We start from the raw sequence: 19,943 nt of genomic DNA, 5'->3' as shown, positions 1-19,943 counted from the left end.
ATCTAATCTCCAGTCCTTGTTCATGTATCTTCAGTTGTGCCAAAAATGTCTTTTGTAGCTTTTAAAAAAGTTTTTTAAATCCAGAGCCCAATCAACGTTCACACATTTTTGGCATTTGGTTGTCTCTTTAGTCTCTTTGCTCTAGGAAAGGCCCTTGTCTTTTTTTTTTCTTTCTTAATGACATTGACTTTGAAGATTCCAAGCCAGTTGCCATGCCCCCACAGCATGAATTTTCTTCATTCACTTTTACCATCTCTCACCAAGAGGGAGGAGGCTGAGGGGGCCTCTCTTTAGAATATAGGATCCTCATCATTTCTTGTTTTCAGATTAAGGACCCGGGCTGAAATTCAGAGGTGGTCAGAACATACCTATTTCTTATCTGGTTTCACAGGTTGTTGGAGGGGTATTACAGGGCACCTTTCTGGAGAAGAGCAGTGAGTCTCCCCCGCTGATCAGCCTGGACTGAGTGCCCCCAGGCAGGGTCCCTCCTCGTGGGTACAGTGGGAAAGTAAGTTGGACTAGCCCAGAGAACTTTCACTCCCAGCACCCTGCCCTGCCCTTGAGAGAAATAAGCATTACCTCCCGACTCTGGACCCTGAAAGGAGCTGGACATTCCTCCCCAGGGACATAGCACCTATGCCCAGAAGAGCTGCCCCTGGGCCCTGGGAGGTAGGTGGAGTTGAGGGATCATGGCCCAAGGCCAAGAGCTGATCCTTTCAACTTTTTTTGGTGACTTTGATATCAGGTGACCAGGACAGCAAGGCCAACCTGATTGGGGTGGTAGTTATAAAAGGCCACTCACCCGGAGCCAGAAGCTCTGTATCAGCTCCCACAGTCCTGCTGATCTCAAGCACCTGCCTCCACAGGTACCTTTCTTGGGCTCATTTCTTAGCCCTTGGGATCCCCGATCATATATCCTGGGAACCAGTGGAGATGGAGGGATACGGGGAAACACTGGGTTAGGTGTAGGAGGCCTGAGTTCTGGTTCTTTTTTTTTTTTTTTGGCTGCATTGGGTTTTCATTGTTGCACGTGGGCTTTCTCTAGTTGTGGCGAGCAGGGGCTCCTCTTGCTGTGGAGCACAGGCTCTAGGCACTCGGGCATCAGTAGTTGTGGCTCGTGGGCTCAGTAGTTATGGCTCGTGGGCTCTAGAGCACAGGCTCAGTAGTTGTGGCGCATGGGCTTAGTTGCTGCACGGCATGTGAGATCTTTCTGGACCAGGGCTCAAACCTGTGTCCCCTGAAATGGCAGGTAGATTCTTAACCACTGTGCCACCAGGGAAGTCCTGAGTTCTAGTTCTTGCTGCCCAGCTCCAGACTTCAGCTTCCCCATTTTTAAATGAGAAGCTTGGACTGGGCCATCTCTAAGGACCCTTAGTGTGACTGGAGTGAAGAGATGGGTAGGGCTCCCCACCTGGCATGAGGGCAGCCCTGGCCCTGGCTGCAGCCCAACCTTAGCCTTCAAGACTGTGAGAGGATGGGGGGTGGGGAGGGGGGTGGAATTCCCTTGGGGCCCAGTGGTTAGGACTCCACGCCTCCACTGCAGGCGGCACGGGTTTGATCTCTGGTTTGGGAACTAAGATTCCCACATGCTGTACCGTGCAGCCAAAAAAAAAAAAAAAAAAAAAGACTCTGAGAGAATGGGGACTTGTCCTTGGAGGAGGTGTCCTGGTTGGTCTTGATAAAGAATGCCCTGGGGAAGGGGGCATCAGAAGCCATTTGCATCAGCCCTGGGACCTTGGTCCCATCAGTGTTGCTAGCGGGGAGCAGCTCCCTGTTCCCAGGGTATGAGGAGGTATCAGCAGGAAGGGTGCCCGCGGTGCAATGCCCAGCATACACCCTGCACTGGGGTCCACAAGAGTGCTTCTCCATTTTGAAGTGATCACTTCAGCCTCAGAATTGGAAACAGGTGATGGGCAGAGGGGATGGCCAGGGCTGGGATTTCAGACACTCAAGTTGGGAATCTCAGGGCTCTTTTCCAGCCCTCAGATTCTGTGATACACCATGGGTGAGCTCCTGGGTTGAAGGATCCATGTAATTTAGTGAATGCAACTTAGTCTTTCTGGTGTCCAGCTGGGAGCCAAGCACAGAACATGTACAAGTGCTTATTGACTGAGTAAATGAATGAATGAGTGGCTCTATCTCGTCCCTCAGTCTGGCTCCTCCTTTCTCTTCCCCTGTAGTTGGTACAAATGGCATTGTCCCAGGCCACTCCTTTCTCAGCCACAGAGCTTCTCCTGGCCTCTGCCACCTTCTGCCTGGTATTCTGGGTGGTCAAGGCCTGGCAGCCTCGGGTCCCTAAAGGCCTGAAGAGTCCACCAGGGCCCTGGAGCTGGCCCCTGATCGGGCATGTGCTGACCTTGGGGAAGAGCCCACACTTGGCCCTGTCGCGGCTGAGCCAGCGCTATGGAGACGTGCTGCAGATCCGCATTGGCTGCACACCCGTGCTGGTGCTCAGCGGCCTGGACACCATCCGGCAGGCCCTGGTGCGGCAGGGCGATGATTTCAAGGGCCGGCCTGACCTCTACAGCTTCACCTTAGTCGCTGATGGCCAGAGTATGACCTTCAACCCAGACTCTGGACCAGTGTGGGCTGCCCAGCGACGCCTGGCCCAGAATGCTCTCAACTCCTTCTCCGTTGCCTCAGACCCGGCTTCCTCATCCTCCTGCTACCTGGAGATGCATGTGAGCAAGGAGGCTGAGGCCCTCATCGGCAAGTTCCAGGAGCTGATGGCAGGGTCTGGGCGCTTTGACCCCTATGACCACGTGGTGGTGTCAGTGGCCAAGGTCATTGGTGCCATGTGCTTCGGGCAGCACTTCCCCCAGAGCAGTGGGGAGATGGTCAGCCTTGTGAGGAACACCCATGATTTCGTGGAGACTGCCTCCTCCGGGAGCCCTGTGGACTTCTTCCCCATCCTTAAATACCTGCCCAACCCTGCTCTGCAAAAGTACAAGAGCTTCAACCGGAGGTTCCTGCAGTTCCTGTGGAAAATGGTCCAGGAGCACCATCAGGACTTTGACAAGGTGAGCCCAGGGTACGGGTGGTGTGAGGGCACACAGAGTCTGTGTGTGGCCCCTCTCACCCAGCTCCAAGGTACCCACACAGCCAAGGCCTAGGAAGGCTCTGGGACATCTCAGATCACCTGTGCGACCTGGAGCCAATCCCTCTCCCTCTCTGGCCTCAGTTTCCTCATGCCTATAGCCTCCCTCTCAGGGCTGCTCAAAGCCCCAGAGAGATAAGGTCGTGAATGGGGCCCTGGCAGAGCCCTGTAATGTGGGGTGCTGTTGTCATGAGAAGGCTTTTGTTCTGCAGGAAACTGAACCCTGACAGAGACTAATTCCCAGCTCGGGTGTCACTTTACTTCCCTGTACTCACCCCAACCGCCTTCTCTGAAATTGGACCCCTGGAGTTATTGGGAGGAAGGGTCAATGGGGCATGAAATGATACTTTAAGCCCTACCTTGGGCTGCTACCAGCTCCTGTCGTGAGCTCAACCCACTGCCCAGAGGCCAGCAGGCAGTGCCAGATGGGATGGGGCAAGGTCCAGCCTTCCACCCCAGAAGTGCTGGGGTGCTCCTAAGCTTGTGCCCCCTCAGAACAGAGTCCAGGACATCGTAGGTGCCCTGTTCAAGCACTACGAGGATAACTCCAGAGCTAGTGGGGGCCTCATGCCCCAGAAGAAGACTGTCAACCTTGTCAACGACATCTTCGCAGCCGGTAGGAGCCAGACCCCTGCCCCTCCACCCCTCAGTGCCTGCTGTTCACACACAGCCTTGCGCAGCCCCGGGGTCCATCAGATAACTCACCAACTACATGTCAGATGGTGCAGGACACAGAGACCAGGCCCAGGCTCAAGGTTTGAGCCCAGGCTGTACCACCAACTCCCAGTGAAAACTCAGCCAAGTCCCTCTCCTCCTCTAGGCCTCCATCTAAACAATAAAGGCTTCTCTGGGCTGTAAGTCTAGGCCCTTGTAATGCCAGTAACTAATCATGGAAGCAGTGACTCAAGTTTGTGCTGAGGTGACTCCACCTCTGCCCTTAGAAAATTCAGGGTGAGGGGCTTTGGGGGAAAAGGAGGCAGAGAAAGACAATGTTTGGTACATACATGGTGGGTGCGTGGTAAATGCTGCCTTCTTGTTCCTGTCTTCCTTTCTTCCTCACCTTGCCCCATGCTGCCCAGGGTTTGATCCAATCACAACAGCCATCTCCTGGAGCCTTCTGTACCTTGTGACAAATCCTGAGATACAGAGGAAGATCCAGCAGGAGCTGGGTATGTAGTGTCCCTTAACCCTCTGGTGGAGAGAAGCCTTGGGGTCCCAGGTCATCTGTTCAATCTACATATAGCTGCTTTATACCTACTAAGTACAAGCCCTGGGCATACAATGGTGCCCACCTCTGCCTAGAAGATACTGGGGGGTCAGTGGGTCTCAGACCTGTAAACAGACATAGCACCACATAGAGTGACACCTGGTATGATTGGGGATGCAGATGTCATAGAGCAGTCAGGACAACCCCTAAGCCTTGTCCGTCCTCTGTGTTCTGCAGACACAGTGATTGGCAGGGCGCGTCGGCCCCGGCTCTCCGACAGATCCCAGCTGCCTTATTTGGAGGCCTTCATCCTGGAGACCTTCCGACACTCCTCCTTCATCCCCTTCACCATCCCCCACAGGTGACGCCTGCCTATTGTGCCCTCCCACCTCTGAAGTCATTGCCATGTTTTCTCCCCAGCTTCTCAGCCCTGGCCCTGGTCAGACCTCAGCATCTCCTTCCTGGCCATGACACCAGATTCCTCACAGACCTTGGCCTCTACTCTGCCCCCATCCAGTCCAAACATGATCAAAGTACCGGGCTCTCAGGAGAAAAACCACACTTCTGACCTCAGCTCTCATTCACCTCTGCTCACATTCCCTCCCTACAGGTATTCTCAACCCCGCCAGGCTGGCCTCACCATCCCTTACAAGCACGAACCAGCCAGCCTCCAATTTTGCTTATGCTGGACCTTCTGCTTGGAAGGTCTACAGTCTTCTCTGGCTACCAGAATCCTATCCTACCTTATCCTGACACAAACTTCCCCTCCCCTAGAAGCCTTTCTTGATTCATCCAGCTGACATAACTTCATTCTGATATTTTGTAGGACTTACAGCCATTTGTCCTTGATTAGGTCCTGAGATTTTAACAATGTCAAGAGAGTTAGTGAACACTTACTTCAGCCCATATTTTGGTCTAGTTATACCCAGAGGAAGAGGCCTGACGCCTCAGCCAAGGTGGGGACTCCCCAGGACTGACCCAGACTGCCTGCTTCTTGGCTCCAGAGAATGGCCAAGGGCACAGCTGGGTACAAAGAAAAGTTTAGTAAACATCTGTTGAAGAACAGGATCTGAGAAAGGGGAAGAATAATTTCAACCCTTCCTTGCTCCTGATATTGCCTCCTAGTGTACAGTATAGAGACCATGGTGGACAGACTATTGGAGTGGGGTGGAGGAGCAAGAACCTCTGCGGGGGGGTATAAATTAGGAGTTTGGGATTAATATATACACAACTACTGTATATAAAATAGATAAACAACAAAAACCTACTGTATAGCACAGGGAACTATATTCAATATCTTGTAATAACCTATAATGGAAAAAACCTGAAAAAGAATATATATGTATATATATGGCTGAATCACTTTGCTGTACATCTGAAACTAACACAACATTGTATATTAACTATAGTCAACGTTTTTTTTAATTGTTAAAAAGAAAAAAAAACAACCTCCCAGAGACACACCCCAGTTTTCCAGCCCCTGAGCCTGACAGAGTCCTCTTCCCTCCTTAGCACAATAAGGGACACAACACTGAATGGCTTCTACATCCCCAAGGAACTCTGTGTCTTCATAAACCAGTGGCAGGTCAATCATGACCCGTGAGTACATATCCCCCACTGAAAAATGTGTGAAGTTCAGCAGTCAGGAAGGCTGTTTGTCCCCCTAGGAACTGGTTATACAATAAGGGAATGGTGCCTCGATGGCTCTGCAGCCTGCTCTAAGGGACAAAATTTAGGTCCATGTTTCTCAAACTTTAGTGCATTGACCAGGAAGTTGGTTTTAGATTTCGGTGCCCAGTCCCCCGAGATTCCTCTTCGGTAGGTAAGGTGGAGTATCTCAGGTGATTCTGATGTGAATGGCTTAGGGACCTCTTTGGAAAATCTCACTTTATAGGTAGGAGGATCATATAATTTACCATCCAAACTAGGTCACTTCTGCGTGTGAAAAAGGATGCTGTAAATAATTACTCCAAAACAATAAGCATAAACCAGGATGGACGGTTGATTCTCCTTATATATTGAGTAGGATAGAGAGGGACATGTGTTCCTTCTTTTAAATTCTTTTAGTTAAAGTATTATTTCTTTAAAATAAAAAATTAATATTAAAAAGCACTATTTTCAAGGCTGGTGATTTTAGAGAGAGCTATGTAAGAGAAATAAACATCAAAATACAGTTTGGCCCCTTTCCCCACTCTCCCTTCATTGCTCTAGATCTATTCTAACACACATGTCCCCCGCCCAGGCCTTTCTCGCAGGGCCTCCCTAGCCCAGAGATACCACTTCCTCTGTTCATCCCGCAGGAAGCTGTGGGGGGACCCATCTGAGTTCCGGCCGGAGAGATTCCTCACTGCCCACGACACCACCATCAGCAAGACCTTGAGTGAGAAAGTGATGCTCTTTGGCATGGGCAAGCGCCGGTGCATAGGGGAGGTCCTGGCCAAGTGGGAGATCTTCCTCTTCCTGGCCATCTTGCTGCAGCAGCTGGAGTTCAGCGTGCCACCAGGTGTGAAAGTGGACCTAACCCCTACCTACGGGCTGACCATGAAGCCTGCCCCCTGCGAGCATGTCCAGGCACGGCTGCGCTTCCCCATCAAGTGAAGAAGTTCCCAGCATTCTGAGGCAGAGGGAAGGGTGGAGGTCACTGAGGAATCTTTGTTTCTTTTCTTTTCTTTTTTTTTTTAACTAACAGCTTTATAGAGATATAATTCATATACCATATAATTCACCTCCTTAAAGTATACAATCCAATGGCTTTTAGTATATCACAGAGTTGTGCTGTCACACCACAATCAATCTTACAACCTTCTCATCACCCAGTAAAGAAACACATACCCCTCAGCAGTCACTCCCCATCTCCCCCTAACCCACCTTCCCTACCCCACTAGCGCTAGAAAACTACTAATCTACTTTCTGTGTGTACAAATTTGCCTACTCTGGGCATTTCATATAAATGCAATTATACAGTAAATGGTCTTTTGTGACTGGCTTCTTCACTTAGCATGATGCTTTCATAGTTCATCCATGTTGTAGTATGTGTAAGCCCTGGTTTCTCAAGTCCTGAGACTAGGCCCAGTTCACTGTTCTTACTTCTTTCCAGTATGATTCACGTCTTGGAACACTTGAAGGGAACAGAGAGGAAGGGACCCAGCCTTGTAGGCCAAACCCAGATGGGTGAAGGGGGATCCCTCATGTCCTATCCTCAAAAGGTAGAGAACATCTGACCTCTCACAATGTTCTGATTTGTTCATCCATAGCTAGGGGAAGATAAGCCCCCCAGAAGTGCTTGGGTTACCTGCAAAAAGCCCAGGTCCCATCAAAAGGGGACTATCAAAAGAGTGAAAAGATAAGCCACAGAATGGGAGAAAATATTTGCAATTCACATATCTGTAAAGGATTAATATCCAAAATATATAAGGAACTCCTACAAATCAACAACAAAAAAACACAAACAACCCAATTTTTAAAATGGGCAAAAAAGTGGTGATCGTTTTGTAATGTATAGAAATATTGAATCACTACGTTGGGCATCAGGAGCTAACATAGTTTTGTAGGCCACTTATACTTCAAAAAAAACAAACAAACAAACTCATAGAAAAAGAGATTAGATTTGTGGTTACCAGAGATAGGGGGAAGGGAGGGGAATTTGAATGAAGGTGGTCAAAAGGCACAAATTTCCAGTTATAAGATAAATAAATAAGCACTAAGAATGTAATGTACAATGTGATTAATATAATTAACACTGCTGTACATTATATATGAAAGTTGTTAAGAGAGTAAATCCTAAAAGTTCTCATCACAAGAAAACTTTTTTTCTATTTCTTTAATTTTTTTGTATCTATACAAGATGATAGATGTTCACTAAACTTACTGTGATAATCATTTCATGATGTTTATAAGTCAAATCATTATGTTGTACACCTTAAACTTATATCATGCTGTATGTCAATCATATCTCAACAAAACTAAAAGGAAAAAAAGACAAACAGAAATGGGCAAAAGACTTGGGTAGACAGTTCTCTAAAGAAGATATGCAAATGGACAAGTACATGAAAAAACACTCAACATTATTAGTTATTAGGGACATGCAAATCAAAAACACAATGAGGTACCATTTCACACCTACTGGAATGGCTACAATAAAAACTAAAAACTAGGGACTTCCCTGGTGGCGCAGAGGTTAAGAATCTGCCTGCCAATGCAGGAGACATGGGCTCAAGCCCTGGTCCAGGAAGATCCCACATGCCGCGGAGCAACTAAGCCCAAGCGCCACAACTACTGAAGCCCGCGCTCCTAGAGCCAGTTCTCTGCAACAAGAGAAGACACCGCAGTGAGAAGTCCGCGAACCGCAACGATAAATAAATAAATAAATAAAAATTAAAAACTAGAGAGCTATTTGGGAATTCCCTGGTGGTACAGTGGTTAGGACTCCGCGCTTCCACTGCAGGAGGCCCAGGTTCTATCCCTGGTTGGGGAACTAAGATCCCACAAGCTGTGTGGTGTGACCAAAAACGAAAAAGAAACAAACAAAAAAACCCACTAGACTGTGATCATATGATCACCTTAATAGATGCAGAAAAAGCATTTGACAAAACTCAACATCCATTTATGATAAAAACAAAAACCTTCCCAACAAAGTGGATATAGAGGGGATGTACCTCAACATAATAAAGACCATATATGATAAGCTCACAGTTAACATCATACTCAGTGGTGAAAGCTAAAAGCTTTCTTCTAAGATCAGGAACAAGACAAGGATGCCCACTCTCACCACTTTTATTCAACATAGTATTGGAAGTCCTAGCTAGAGCATTTAGGCAAGAAAAAGAAATAAAAAAGCATCTAAATTAGAAAGGAAGAAGTAAAACTGTCCTATTTGCAGATGACATGATACATAGAGAAAACCCTAAAGACTCCACTAAAAAATTTGTTAGAAATTATAAACAAATTCAGTAAAATTTCAGGATACAAAATCAATATATAAATATCTGTTGCATTTCTATACACTAATAATAAACTATTGGAAAGAGAAATTAAGAAAACAATCCCATTGCTTCAAAAAGAATAAAATATCTACAAATAAATTTAACTAAGGAGGTAAAAGACCCGTACACTGAAAACTATAAGACACTGGTGAAAGAAATTGAAGAAGACACAAATAAATGGAAAGATATTCTGTGCTTATGGATTGGAAGAATTAATATTGTAAAATGTCCATACTGTCCAAAGCAATCTACAGATTCAAGACAATCCCTATCAAAATTCCAATGGCATTTTTCACAGCTATAGAACAAACAATCCTAAAATTTGCATGGAAGCATAAAAAAGATCCCAGATAACCAAAGCAATCTTGAGAAGGAAGAATACAGCTGGAGGCATCATGATCCCTGATTTCAAACTGTATTACAAAGCTATAGTAATCAAAAGAGTATGGTATTGGCATAAAAACAGACACGTGGATCAATGGAACAGAATAGAGAGCCCAGAAATAAATCCATGCATATATGGTCAATCAATTTATTACAAAGGAGCCAAAAATATCCAATGGGAAAGGATAGCCTCTTCAACAACTGGTGCTGGGAACACTGGACAGCCACATGCAAACGAATGAAACTGGACCACTATCTTACACAATACACAAAAATTAATTCAAAATGGATCAAAGATTTGTCCATAAGGCCTGAAACCATAAAACTCCTAAAAGGAAACACAAGTGGTAAGCTTCTTGACATCGGTCTTGGTGATGATTTTTTGGGTTTGATACCAAAGGCAAAGGCAGCAAAAGCAAAGATAAATAAACAGGACTACATCAAACTAAAAACCTTCTGCATAGTAAAGGAAACCATCAACAAAATAAAAAGGCAAAATAGGAGGAAATATTTGCAAATCATATATCTGATATTTTGGTTAATATCCAAAATATATAAAAACTCACACAATGCAATAGCAAAACCCCCAAACAGTCCAATTTAAAAATGGGCAGAGGAACTGAATAGACATTTTTCCAAAGAAGACATACAGATAGCCAACAGATAAATGAAAGGTGCTCAATATCACCAATCATCAGGGAAATACAAATCAAAACCACAATGAGATATCACCTCACATCTGTCAGAATGGCTATTATCCATCCATCCAATGGTCCATCAATGGATGAATGAATAAAGATAATATGGGATATATATATATTATGATTATATATATTTATAATTCAGCCATAAAAAAGGAAATCTTGCAATTTGCAACAACATGAATGAATCTTGAGGGCATTCTGCTAAGTGAAATAAGCCAGGCAGAGAAAGCCAAATACCATATCAACTCACTTATATGTGAAATCCAAAAACAAACAAGCAAAAAACCCCAACACCCCCAAACAAACAAAAAGACCAAGCTCATGGGTATAGAGAACAAATTGGTGGTTGCCAGAGGTTCGGGTGAGGGCAGGGGGTGCAAAATGGGTGAAGGGTGTTAAAAAGTACAAACTTCCAACTATAAAATAAATAAGTAATGAGAATGTAATATACAGCGTGGTGACTAGAGTTAACAATATTATACTGAATATTTGAAACTTGTTAAGAGAGTAAATCTTAAAAGTTCTCATCACAAGAAAAAAATTGTAACTATGCGTGGTGACTGATGTTAACTAGATTTATTGTGGTGATCATTTTGCAATATATACAAGTATTGAATTATTATGTTTTACACCTGACACTAATATAATGTTATACGTCAATTATATCTCAATTAAAAAAATGGACATTAATGTGTTGGTGAGGACATGGAAAGATTGTGGCCCTTGTGCATTACAAGTGGGAATATAAAATGGTACAGTCCCTGTGGAAAATGCTTTGGCAGTTCCTCAAAAAGTTAAGCATAGGGGCTTCCCTGGTGGCGCAGTGGTTGAGAATCTGCCTGCCAATGCAGGGGACACAGGTTCGAGCCCTGGTCTGGGAAGATCCCACATGCCGTGGAGCAACTAGGCCCATGAGCCACAACTACTGAGCCTGCGTGTCTGGAGCCTGTGCTCCGCAACAAGAGAGGCCACGATAGTGAGAGGCCCGTGCACCGCGATGAAGAGTGGCCCCCGCTTGCCGCAACTAGAGAATGCCCTCGCACAGAAATGAAGACCCAACAGAGCCAAAAATAAAATAAATAAAATAAATAATTTAAAAAAAAAGTTAAGCATATAATTACGTATAACCCAACAAGTTCACTCCTAGCTATCTACCCAAAAGAATTGAAAACAGGTGTTCAAACAAAAACTGGCACAGGAATGTTCATAGCAGCATTATTCTCAATAATTAAAAGGTGGAAACAACCAGGGTCCAACAACAGATATTTGGATAAATAAAATGTGGCCTAGACATACAATGGAATATTATTCAACCATAAAAAGGAATGGCATTCTGATGCATTGTACAACACGGGTAAACTTTGAAAACATTATACCAAGTGAAACAAGCCAGGTACAAAAGGACAAATATTGTATGATTCCACTTACATGAGGTATCTAGATTAGGCAAATTTACAGAGAAAAAAGTATTGTAGAGGTTACCAGGGCTGGGACAGGTGGGGTGGGGAGGGAAGAGTAGAGAGTTATTGTCTAATGAGTTCAGAGTTTCTGTTTGGGACAAAGAAAAAGTTCTAGAAATGAATAGTAGTGATAGTAGCACAGCATTGTGAATATACTTTTTTTTTTTTTTTAAATTTATTTATTTATTTATTTTGGCTGTGTTGGGTCTTCGTTTCTGTGCGAGGGCTTTCTCTAGTTGCGTCAAGCGGGGGCCACTCTTCATGGGCCACTCTTCATCGCGGTGCGCGGGCCTCTCTCACTATCGCGGCCTCTCTTGTTGGGAGCACAGGCTCCAGACGCGCAGGCTCAGTAGCTGTGGCTCGCGGGCCTAGTTGCTCCGCGGCATGTGGGATCTTCCCAGACCAGGGCTCGAACCCGTGTCCCCTGCATTGGCAGGCAGATTCTTAACCACTGCGCCACCAGGGAAGCCCTGTGAATATACTTAATGCCACTGAATTACACATTTTAAAATGGTTAAAATAGTAAATTTTATGTATATTTTACCACAATTTTTTTTTTTTTAATCTTTTGGCTGCACCGCACAACATATGGGATCTTAGTTCTCTGACCAGGAATCGAACCCCCACCCCCTGCATTGGCAGCATGGAGTCTTAACCACTGGACTGCCAGGGAAGTCCCTTACCACAATTTTTAAAGGCAAGTAACACAATAAAACATTGTGTGCAATAAAAAGAAACAAGCATCAAAACCACGAAAAGACATGGAGGAACTTTAAATACATATTGCTAAGTGAAAGAAGCCAATCTGAAAAGGTTACCTATTTTATGAATCCAACTATATGACATCCTGGAAAAGGCAAAACTATGGAGACCATCAGTGGTTGCCAGGATTTCAGGGGTGAAGGGGTGGGTGGGAGGAGGGGGAGATGAACAGGTGGAGCACAGAGGGTTTTTAGGGCAGTGAAACGATTCTGTATGATACTGTAATGGTGGGTACACAGCATTATACATTTGTCAAAACCCAAAGAATGTACAACACGAAGAGTGAACCCTAATGTAAACTATGGACTCTAGTTAATAAAAGTGTATCAATACTGGTTCATCAATTGTAAAATAATTACCTACTAATGCAAGACATTAATAACAGGGGAAACTGGGAGCAGGGAGGGCAGGTACATGGGCACTCTCGGTACATTCTGCTCATTTTTCTATAACCTACAACTGCTCCAAAACTAAAGTCTATCAATTAAAAACACAAAAGGCAAGTAATCCAATAAAATATTGGCAAAACATGAGGGGAAAAAGGCCCAGGCCTTACCCTCTCTTCACACAGCCCTGGGGGTGGAGCACGCACTGAGCTCATTTCCATGGTGCCAGAGCCCCCTTTTCTGCTCCGAAGCTCCCTAATTTCACCTCCAGTGTTTCCACCTGCAAAATGGAGGCAAAGAGGTGAATTAGTTTATCTCATAAGAGCCCTCGATTCTAAGTGCATAAGAAGTTTGCTTTGGTCTTCCCAAAATGAAAGACCTGTTCATTATGTTTTATATGCATGAGCAAGGCCCTTCACCACTGAAAAAAATGGATACAGAAAAACAGAGCTTGAGGACGCTGAGATTTGGGCTTTGTGCCTTCCCACACACACCTGAACTGACCACTGCTTCCTTATTGCCCCTCCAGCCCAAGGCTCTTTCCAAGGACATACCTTTATGCCTGGAGGGATCAACTGGGTATAGTGTGAGTCCAGAGTACCCACCCTGGGGGTTGGGGATGAAGGAAGGAAAATGATGGAGGAATTTTCAGGGAGGATCCTAGAAAGAGATAGAAGAGAATGACACAGAAAGAATGGCTGTGCCTGCACAGCTATCCTGATGCCCTGCTTTCTGGAATAGCCTCATCCAGCCACATGGGCAGTAGAGCGGATCTCTGCAAAGTGAATCCTATTTTCCTATTGCCTTTCATTACTGCATTAGAGATGTGTTCTGTAGGGAAAATAGCCACTAATAGTTCAAAATGAAAATTTAGTAAGAAGATGGTTCAAATAGTGACCAACCCCTAGCTGTTGTGGTCCTAGGAGTGAGTTTACAGAGTTTTGACCCTGCCAGCGCTCCTTTCCAAGTAGCCCGTATACATGGCTGCTGGACCTCACTTCCTACCACTTCTGAGCAGTAACCACAAGGACTAATAGGGCTAAGATGTAATGCCACCCGACCAACAGGAGCTGCTACCTAATATATGCCATCTGCACTCTTGCTGAAGCGTTCCTTCAGTTTGTTTATTTTTGGTTTTTTTTGAGGGAACTTTATTTTTATTTTTTTTATTTTTTTTGGTTGCGTTGGGTCTTCATTGCTGCGCGCAGGCTTTTTTTAGTTGAGGCGAGCGGGGGCTACTCTTTGTTGTCGTGTGCGGGCTTCTCACTGTGGTGACTTCTCTTGTTGCAGAGCACAGGCTCTAGGCACGCGGGCTTCAGTAGTTGTGGCGTGCGGGCTCAGTAGTTGTGGCTCGCGGGCTCTAGAGCACAGGCTCAGTAGTTGCGACGCACGGGCTTAGTTTCCCTGCGGCATGTGGGATCTTCTGGGACCAGGGCTCGAACCCGTGTCCCCTGCATTGGCAGGCGGATTCTTAACCACTGCGCCACCAGGGAAGCCCCTTCAGTTTGTTTTTGCCTTCTCTATTACTAATCAAGACTCGGCCTTATCTGTCCTGCAAATTATGATTTTCTGAGATGAGATGAAAATGAGCCAGACCTCATTTTCAAAGTGTTCACCCAGTGGCAGAATTGCCCCAACATTCTGGAAATAATCACGGCTGTCTGTGGCTTTGAAGAAAATAATAAATTTAAGAATAAAATCAGCCGGATTCTGTGCTAAAGTCCTGAAGGGAGGAAGCACCTCACCTGAACTCCACTTGTTTGTCCTCAAACCCACAGCAAACTCCTCAAGGAACCCCTTGAGGAAACTCAGCTCACCTGTCAGACGAAGGAGGCCCAGCTCTGCCCTAGGGAACTCCAGTCTGAGGGGGAAGATAGTCCTGTCCTGGGAACCTGAGGCTGAGCAGGACGTGACCCTGTCCTGCACGTCACAAGCAGAGGGAGGAGACACAGGCCAACCTGGGGGCTCCAGTCTGAGGGGGAACTGAACCTGCTCTAAAAGTCCCAGTCTGATGAGGGGGATGCAGCCCATGCCCCGGAATCTCAGGAAACACGGCCCCGTCTGAGGAAAGAGACAAGCCCTTGTTCTGGGAGCTCCAGTCTGTCGGGGACATGGTCCTATCCTTCAGAGCCCCTAACTAGTGGAAAATTCCATTGAAGCACCCTAGTGGCACACGTAAAGACCCCCAACAAGCAACAAACAGACATTGCCATACTTCGTCAATCCAAGACTCAGCCGAGGCCCAGCTCCCTGGGGAATTTCAGGCCCAGTGGTCACTCAGGGTCACTGCCCTGTCTGGCTCCCTGTGGTCAGGAACTGGCCTGAGCTTCTCACGCACACCTGGCCAATCTTTAACTCACTTGGGCTGGCTTAGGACTCCCCTCTGGCCAGAGCCACAGGAGGAGAAATTGGACATGGAGACTTTGCCCCCCACAGCAGGCTGGAGGTAGACTGCAACGGCTCTGTCCTGCCCCTCCCTGGGCAGGTCCTGGACACACACCATCCCAGGCTGTTCTCACAACAACCCCAGGAGGCAGACACCATTATAGCCCCTTTAGAGATAAGGAACACAAGGCTTGGAAAGCCTCAGCTGGGAAATGGTAGGGGAGGGACTCAGGGCTGTATCTCTTACACCCTGTGCAGGGTCTCTTCCCCTGCCTCACCCACATAGCCAGGACTGTTCGGATAGAACAGGGCAGCTCAGAAAGGCAACACGATCATTGAACCGTGTGCAGAGTTGGAAAGAACACTGGGCTGGAGGATTAGGAACCCTGAGCTCAGGTTTTACCTGTGGGTGACCTTGGGCGAGTCCCTCCCTCTCTCTGGGTCTCAGATCCCCCATCTTCGGCCACCTCTGAGGTCTTCTCCAGCACCATAAACCTGAAGATCAGGCCACTGGGAATGACCCCTCATCTGCCAGCCTCACTTAAGGCTGTGGGCGAAATCCCGTGAGAATCTGGCAAACTGTGGGGTGTAGTGCACTGGGGAGGGGTAATTTGGTGACGATGAAATGGTGGGAAAAGCCCTGGGCTGGGAATCCCACGTCAGCCTCACAGGGAAAATTAAGTGATTTTCTTCAGTCTCCTAGCTTATCCAGTTCAGTCTCTCAACTCCTTTTATCTCAAGCATCCACCACTAACCAGCTCTTTCCTTTACTTAACTCAGTTCAGGTTCTTGAGAAAGGAGTTTGATTGAACCAGGCCATGTGTCAGTCAGTGTTGAGTCCCCTTGGAGCAACATCTGTCTTTGGTCCAAGTACTCACAGCACACATGCCACCTTGGCAGGTGGACCCTTCACACCAGGCCCAGAGAAGACAATGGTACAGGAGAAAGCTTACAGAGTCACATAAAAGACTCCATTTGTTATTTTCTCCTGCCCTGCCCACCCCTCCCCATACCTTTAGTGCAAAGCAATCTTGCCCTCACTCTCAGTCTTCCCTGAGACTCCAAAAGGTTAGGTTTCTTGACAAATTACAGAAGAAAACATCACTATTCTTATTTTGGCCCAGCTCATCCTTTTTCTGATAGGGACTGTGACACTGGGGTAGGTGAGCCTGCCTGGCCCCTTTTTTCCTCAAGGTGACCTCCTCCCAGGATCCCCTTGGTCCCTATGCAAATGAACCCAGTCACTGGGGACACCCCCCAGATCTGCCCAGATAAGTCTTAGTCCAAAGGCAACGTGCTCCCCAAGGAAGGATTTTCCAAGTGACAAAGGACTCGGAGGAGGGAGCAGACTTCTGAAAGAAGAGTGGTGAGTTCACCATCTGGGTGGGGGAAACCAGAGGCTGGATTTTCCTAGTCCAAAGTTTATATGGTTCAAAGAGGCAATCCATGAGTCAGCCCTCCACCTTATCCCTGTCATTGGCTCCTGTCCCTGAGAGGGGGCTGCCACCAGAGGTCATCACACCCTGAGCCAAGTTCCCCATCCCTTAATGATCCCCTCTCTCAAAATTTGCCCCCCAAGATCCTGCACTCTGGTTACCCCTGTACCACGACATAACACCAGGTTCGCAGGATGCCCCTGGAATTGGGGCCGTGATTCAAGGTTGTGCAACTGTAGCAGCAGCTCTCAGGTTGTGCAGGGGAGGGGGCATTTTTGGATAGGGAGCCTATCCAACAGCCCTCAACCTGCACTGATGAGGGAGGCAGCCTCTGGTCTGCACTGAGGCCACCTGTGCTCTCCCTGCCGGCCCTGCGTGCCAGCAGATGTTTCTAGTATTAGAAGGACGACATGGTGATACTTGATATGCTTCCCCAAGCCACCCCCTCACCTGTGCACCCTCTATGCTATCCTGGGCCAGTAATTAATGATAAGAGTCTAATCCCCAGCAGGGCCTGGGAAAGGGAAAGGGGATAAGGTAGGAGGCTGGCTCGCAAAGAGAGGTCTAAATCCCAGCTCGCCCACTGATGCTGGGCCAGTTGCATAACCTTCCTGAGTCTAGATTTTCTCAGCTTGCAACTGGGGATGATAATCCTACCCTGCAGGGTTGGGGAGGGCCTAATGAGATGGAGTGTGTAAAGTGTCAGGTATTAAATCAGTGCTACACACACACACACACACACACACACACACACACACACGCACGCACACCGGGAATGCTGGGAAAGGTGGTCTCGGGGCAGGACTGAACCCAGGACATGGGCATGGCATGTGCAGCTGTGCATATACCAGGTCCATGTGTGTGAGCCGGCATTCCTGGGACCCCACACCCTCTCACTGGGGTCCTGCCAGGGCCTGGGCTCAGCCTACTTCCTTCCACTGCTCCCCCCACCCAGCAGCTGGGGAGGGCTGGGGGTGCTGGCGTGCCAGGGAACAATGGGCCCCCAACCCCTTCCGGCCCATTGCGTGAGAAGGAGCTGCCGGAAGGAAACTCACCTCCCAGTGGGACAGGCCACCGCCCCCCTGATGACTGCCCCAGGGAAGACTGGAGACCCCCCATGCTGCTCAAGGGGAGGGCTTGTGCACTCTAGGCCTCTCATTCTTGGTACATTCTGTCCTTGAACCTGGACTGGCCTCCCCCACTTCCTTTCAGAGGCATCCCTGACCCCCTCCCCAGGGGCTGGGCTGGGTCCTCCTGCAAGAGTCCAGGGCCCTGTTCTCATTCATCTCTGTGGCCCCAGAGTGGCCTGGCTAGAGCAGTCCCAACTGATGAGTGTTGACCAACTGAGTAAGTAACTGAGTGCAAGAAGCCAGTCCAGGGATGGTCAGGGCCCAGGGGCTGAGCCAGGAAAGATGAGAGACAGAAGGATCCATCTCAGGGCTCAGCCAAAACTCCTACATTGCAGATAGGGATGAGGTCAGAGCCCCAGAAATCCCTCCAGAGAGCACAGGGCACACTGCTGGGGGACCAAGGATGTTCTCCCCCCAGAAGTCCTTCCGGTACGCAGGGTTTCACTTATGTAGCAGCATCTTCACCTACCCCCCCAACTTCCTCTCTCATGCACAATCACCCTCTCCCCAGGTGGGTCCAGCGCCTCCACCCTCAGAGGGGGAGCCCTCTGATGTGGGGGGAGGGGGCCCTTCCACTGTGCCTGTCCACACCCAGCAGGATGTCTCGGAGGGTTCACCCCTGGTGGGCTGCTGACCAGAGGCTCTGGACAAGATGCACCCTGTCTGGGCCTCAGTTTCCCCACATGGCAGCCTGTGTGGGGAGTGGACTGGGTGGGACCATCTGCGTAGCTGGGCCCTCCTGGCCTGGCTGCCCAGCGCACAGCTCTGTCTGATCTGCATCTCTCTCCGCTACTCCTTTTCAACACCACAACTCCCCAAAGCTCTGGGCAGGGTCTCGGCTCGCCCTGTCCAGGCAGATGGCGTCACCAGATCCAGGTCTCCAGGCTCTCAGGCGTGACCATCGTCAGCGATTGGGAGGAGCAGAAACACGTTTCGCAAACCTGACTGGTTACCCCACCGGCCACCTCCCCACCTCCACCCCCACCTCGGAGGACGTGCTAACCTGGGGCCTGAGAGATTCCTCAATTCCCACGGCAAGAAGGACTCTCAGGCACGCGAGCAAGCAGCTCCCGTGGCCCTGAGGGCACAGGAGACAGCAGGCACACCTGCAAACACACGCCTGGCTGCAAGCACGCACATACCTGGCTGGCATGCTGATCCACCTGAATGCACACCTGGCAGACTCACGCACAGGTATACCCCTGACCATGCCAGGCTCGTGCTTGCCCATGTGCACGCACGCACAGAGAGAGGGTGCCCCACATCTATGGGCTTATCCACCCCCCAGGACTAGCCTTGACATGCATGCCCACCCCCACCCCACTCCCCACCAGCCCACTGGTACTCTTGGCTGGGCCACCCCACAGGAACGCCACCTTTTTTTAAAAGTTTTATTTATTTATTTATTTATTTATTTATGGCTGCGTTTGGGTCTTCGTTGCTGCACGCGGGTTTTCTCTAGTTGCAGCGAGTGGGAGCTACTCTTCGATGCGGTGCGCGGGTTTCTCGTTGCGGTGGCTTCTCTTATTGCGGAGCATGGGCTCTAGGCGCGCAGGCTTCAGTAGTTGTGGCGTGCAGGCTCAGTAGTTGTGGCGCACAGGCTCAGCTGCTCCGCGGCATGTGGGATCTTCCCAGACCAGGGCTCGAACCCGTGTCCCCTGCATTGGCCGGTGGATTCTTAACCACTGTGCCACCAGGGAAGCCCTCCACCTTCTTATGGACCCACACCATGTCCACTTTGGCAGCTCAGAGGATACTAGGGGCATGGCAGGGCTTTGGACATGAACCCCAGGCAGGGCCCAGGGGTAACCATGGGGTCTAGTGCTATGTAACAAATGATACAGCAGTGAGTTTTTGTGCCCAGAAATGCTACCGATTCATTCATTCATTCATGTAAGTTTTTACTAAAAGGTAACATTTCAAATCAATGGGGCAAAGATATGTTACTGAATAAATCATGTTGAAAATAATTGGAAAGATCGATCCTACTACATAAAAATAAATCATTTC

At 48.1% G+C, this 19,943-nt stretch overlaps 1 protein-coding gene across 2 annotated transcripts; it reads left to right on the top strand.

Moving 5' to 3' along the window:
* The first annotated feature begins 789 nt into the window (after positions 1-789).
* On the top strand, positions 790-7,272 carry LOC103007560 (cytochrome P450 1A2). Of its 2 annotated transcripts, XM_007197704.2 has the most exons (7): positions 790-866; positions 2,181-3,020; positions 3,593-3,713; positions 4,177-4,266; positions 4,542-4,665; positions 5,817-5,903; positions 6,605-7,272. In XM_007197704.2, the coding sequence occupies exons 2-7, from the start codon at positions 2,190-2,192 to the stop codon at positions 6,900-6,902; spliced, it is 1,551 nt and encodes a 516-aa protein (XP_007197766.2). In that variant the 5' UTR covers positions 790-866; positions 2,181-2,189; the 3' UTR covers positions 6,903-7,272. The 2 variants fall into 2 exon arrangements, with proteins under 2 accessions (XP_007197766.2, XP_007197767.2); XM_007197705.2 differs by lacking the exon at positions 5,817-5,903.
* Positions 7,273-19,943: the final 12,671 nt, after the last annotated feature.

Source organism: Balaenoptera acutorostrata, chromosome 3, assembly GCF_949987535.1.
Source record: "Balaenoptera acutorostrata chromosome 3, mBalAcu1.1, whole genome shotgun sequence".
NCBI lineage: Eukaryota > Metazoa > Chordata > Mammalia > Artiodactyla > Balaenopteridae > Balaenoptera > Balaenoptera acutorostrata.
The sequence above is the reverse complement of the archived record's forward strand: the minus strand, read 5'-3'. Positions and strand labels throughout refer to the sequence as shown.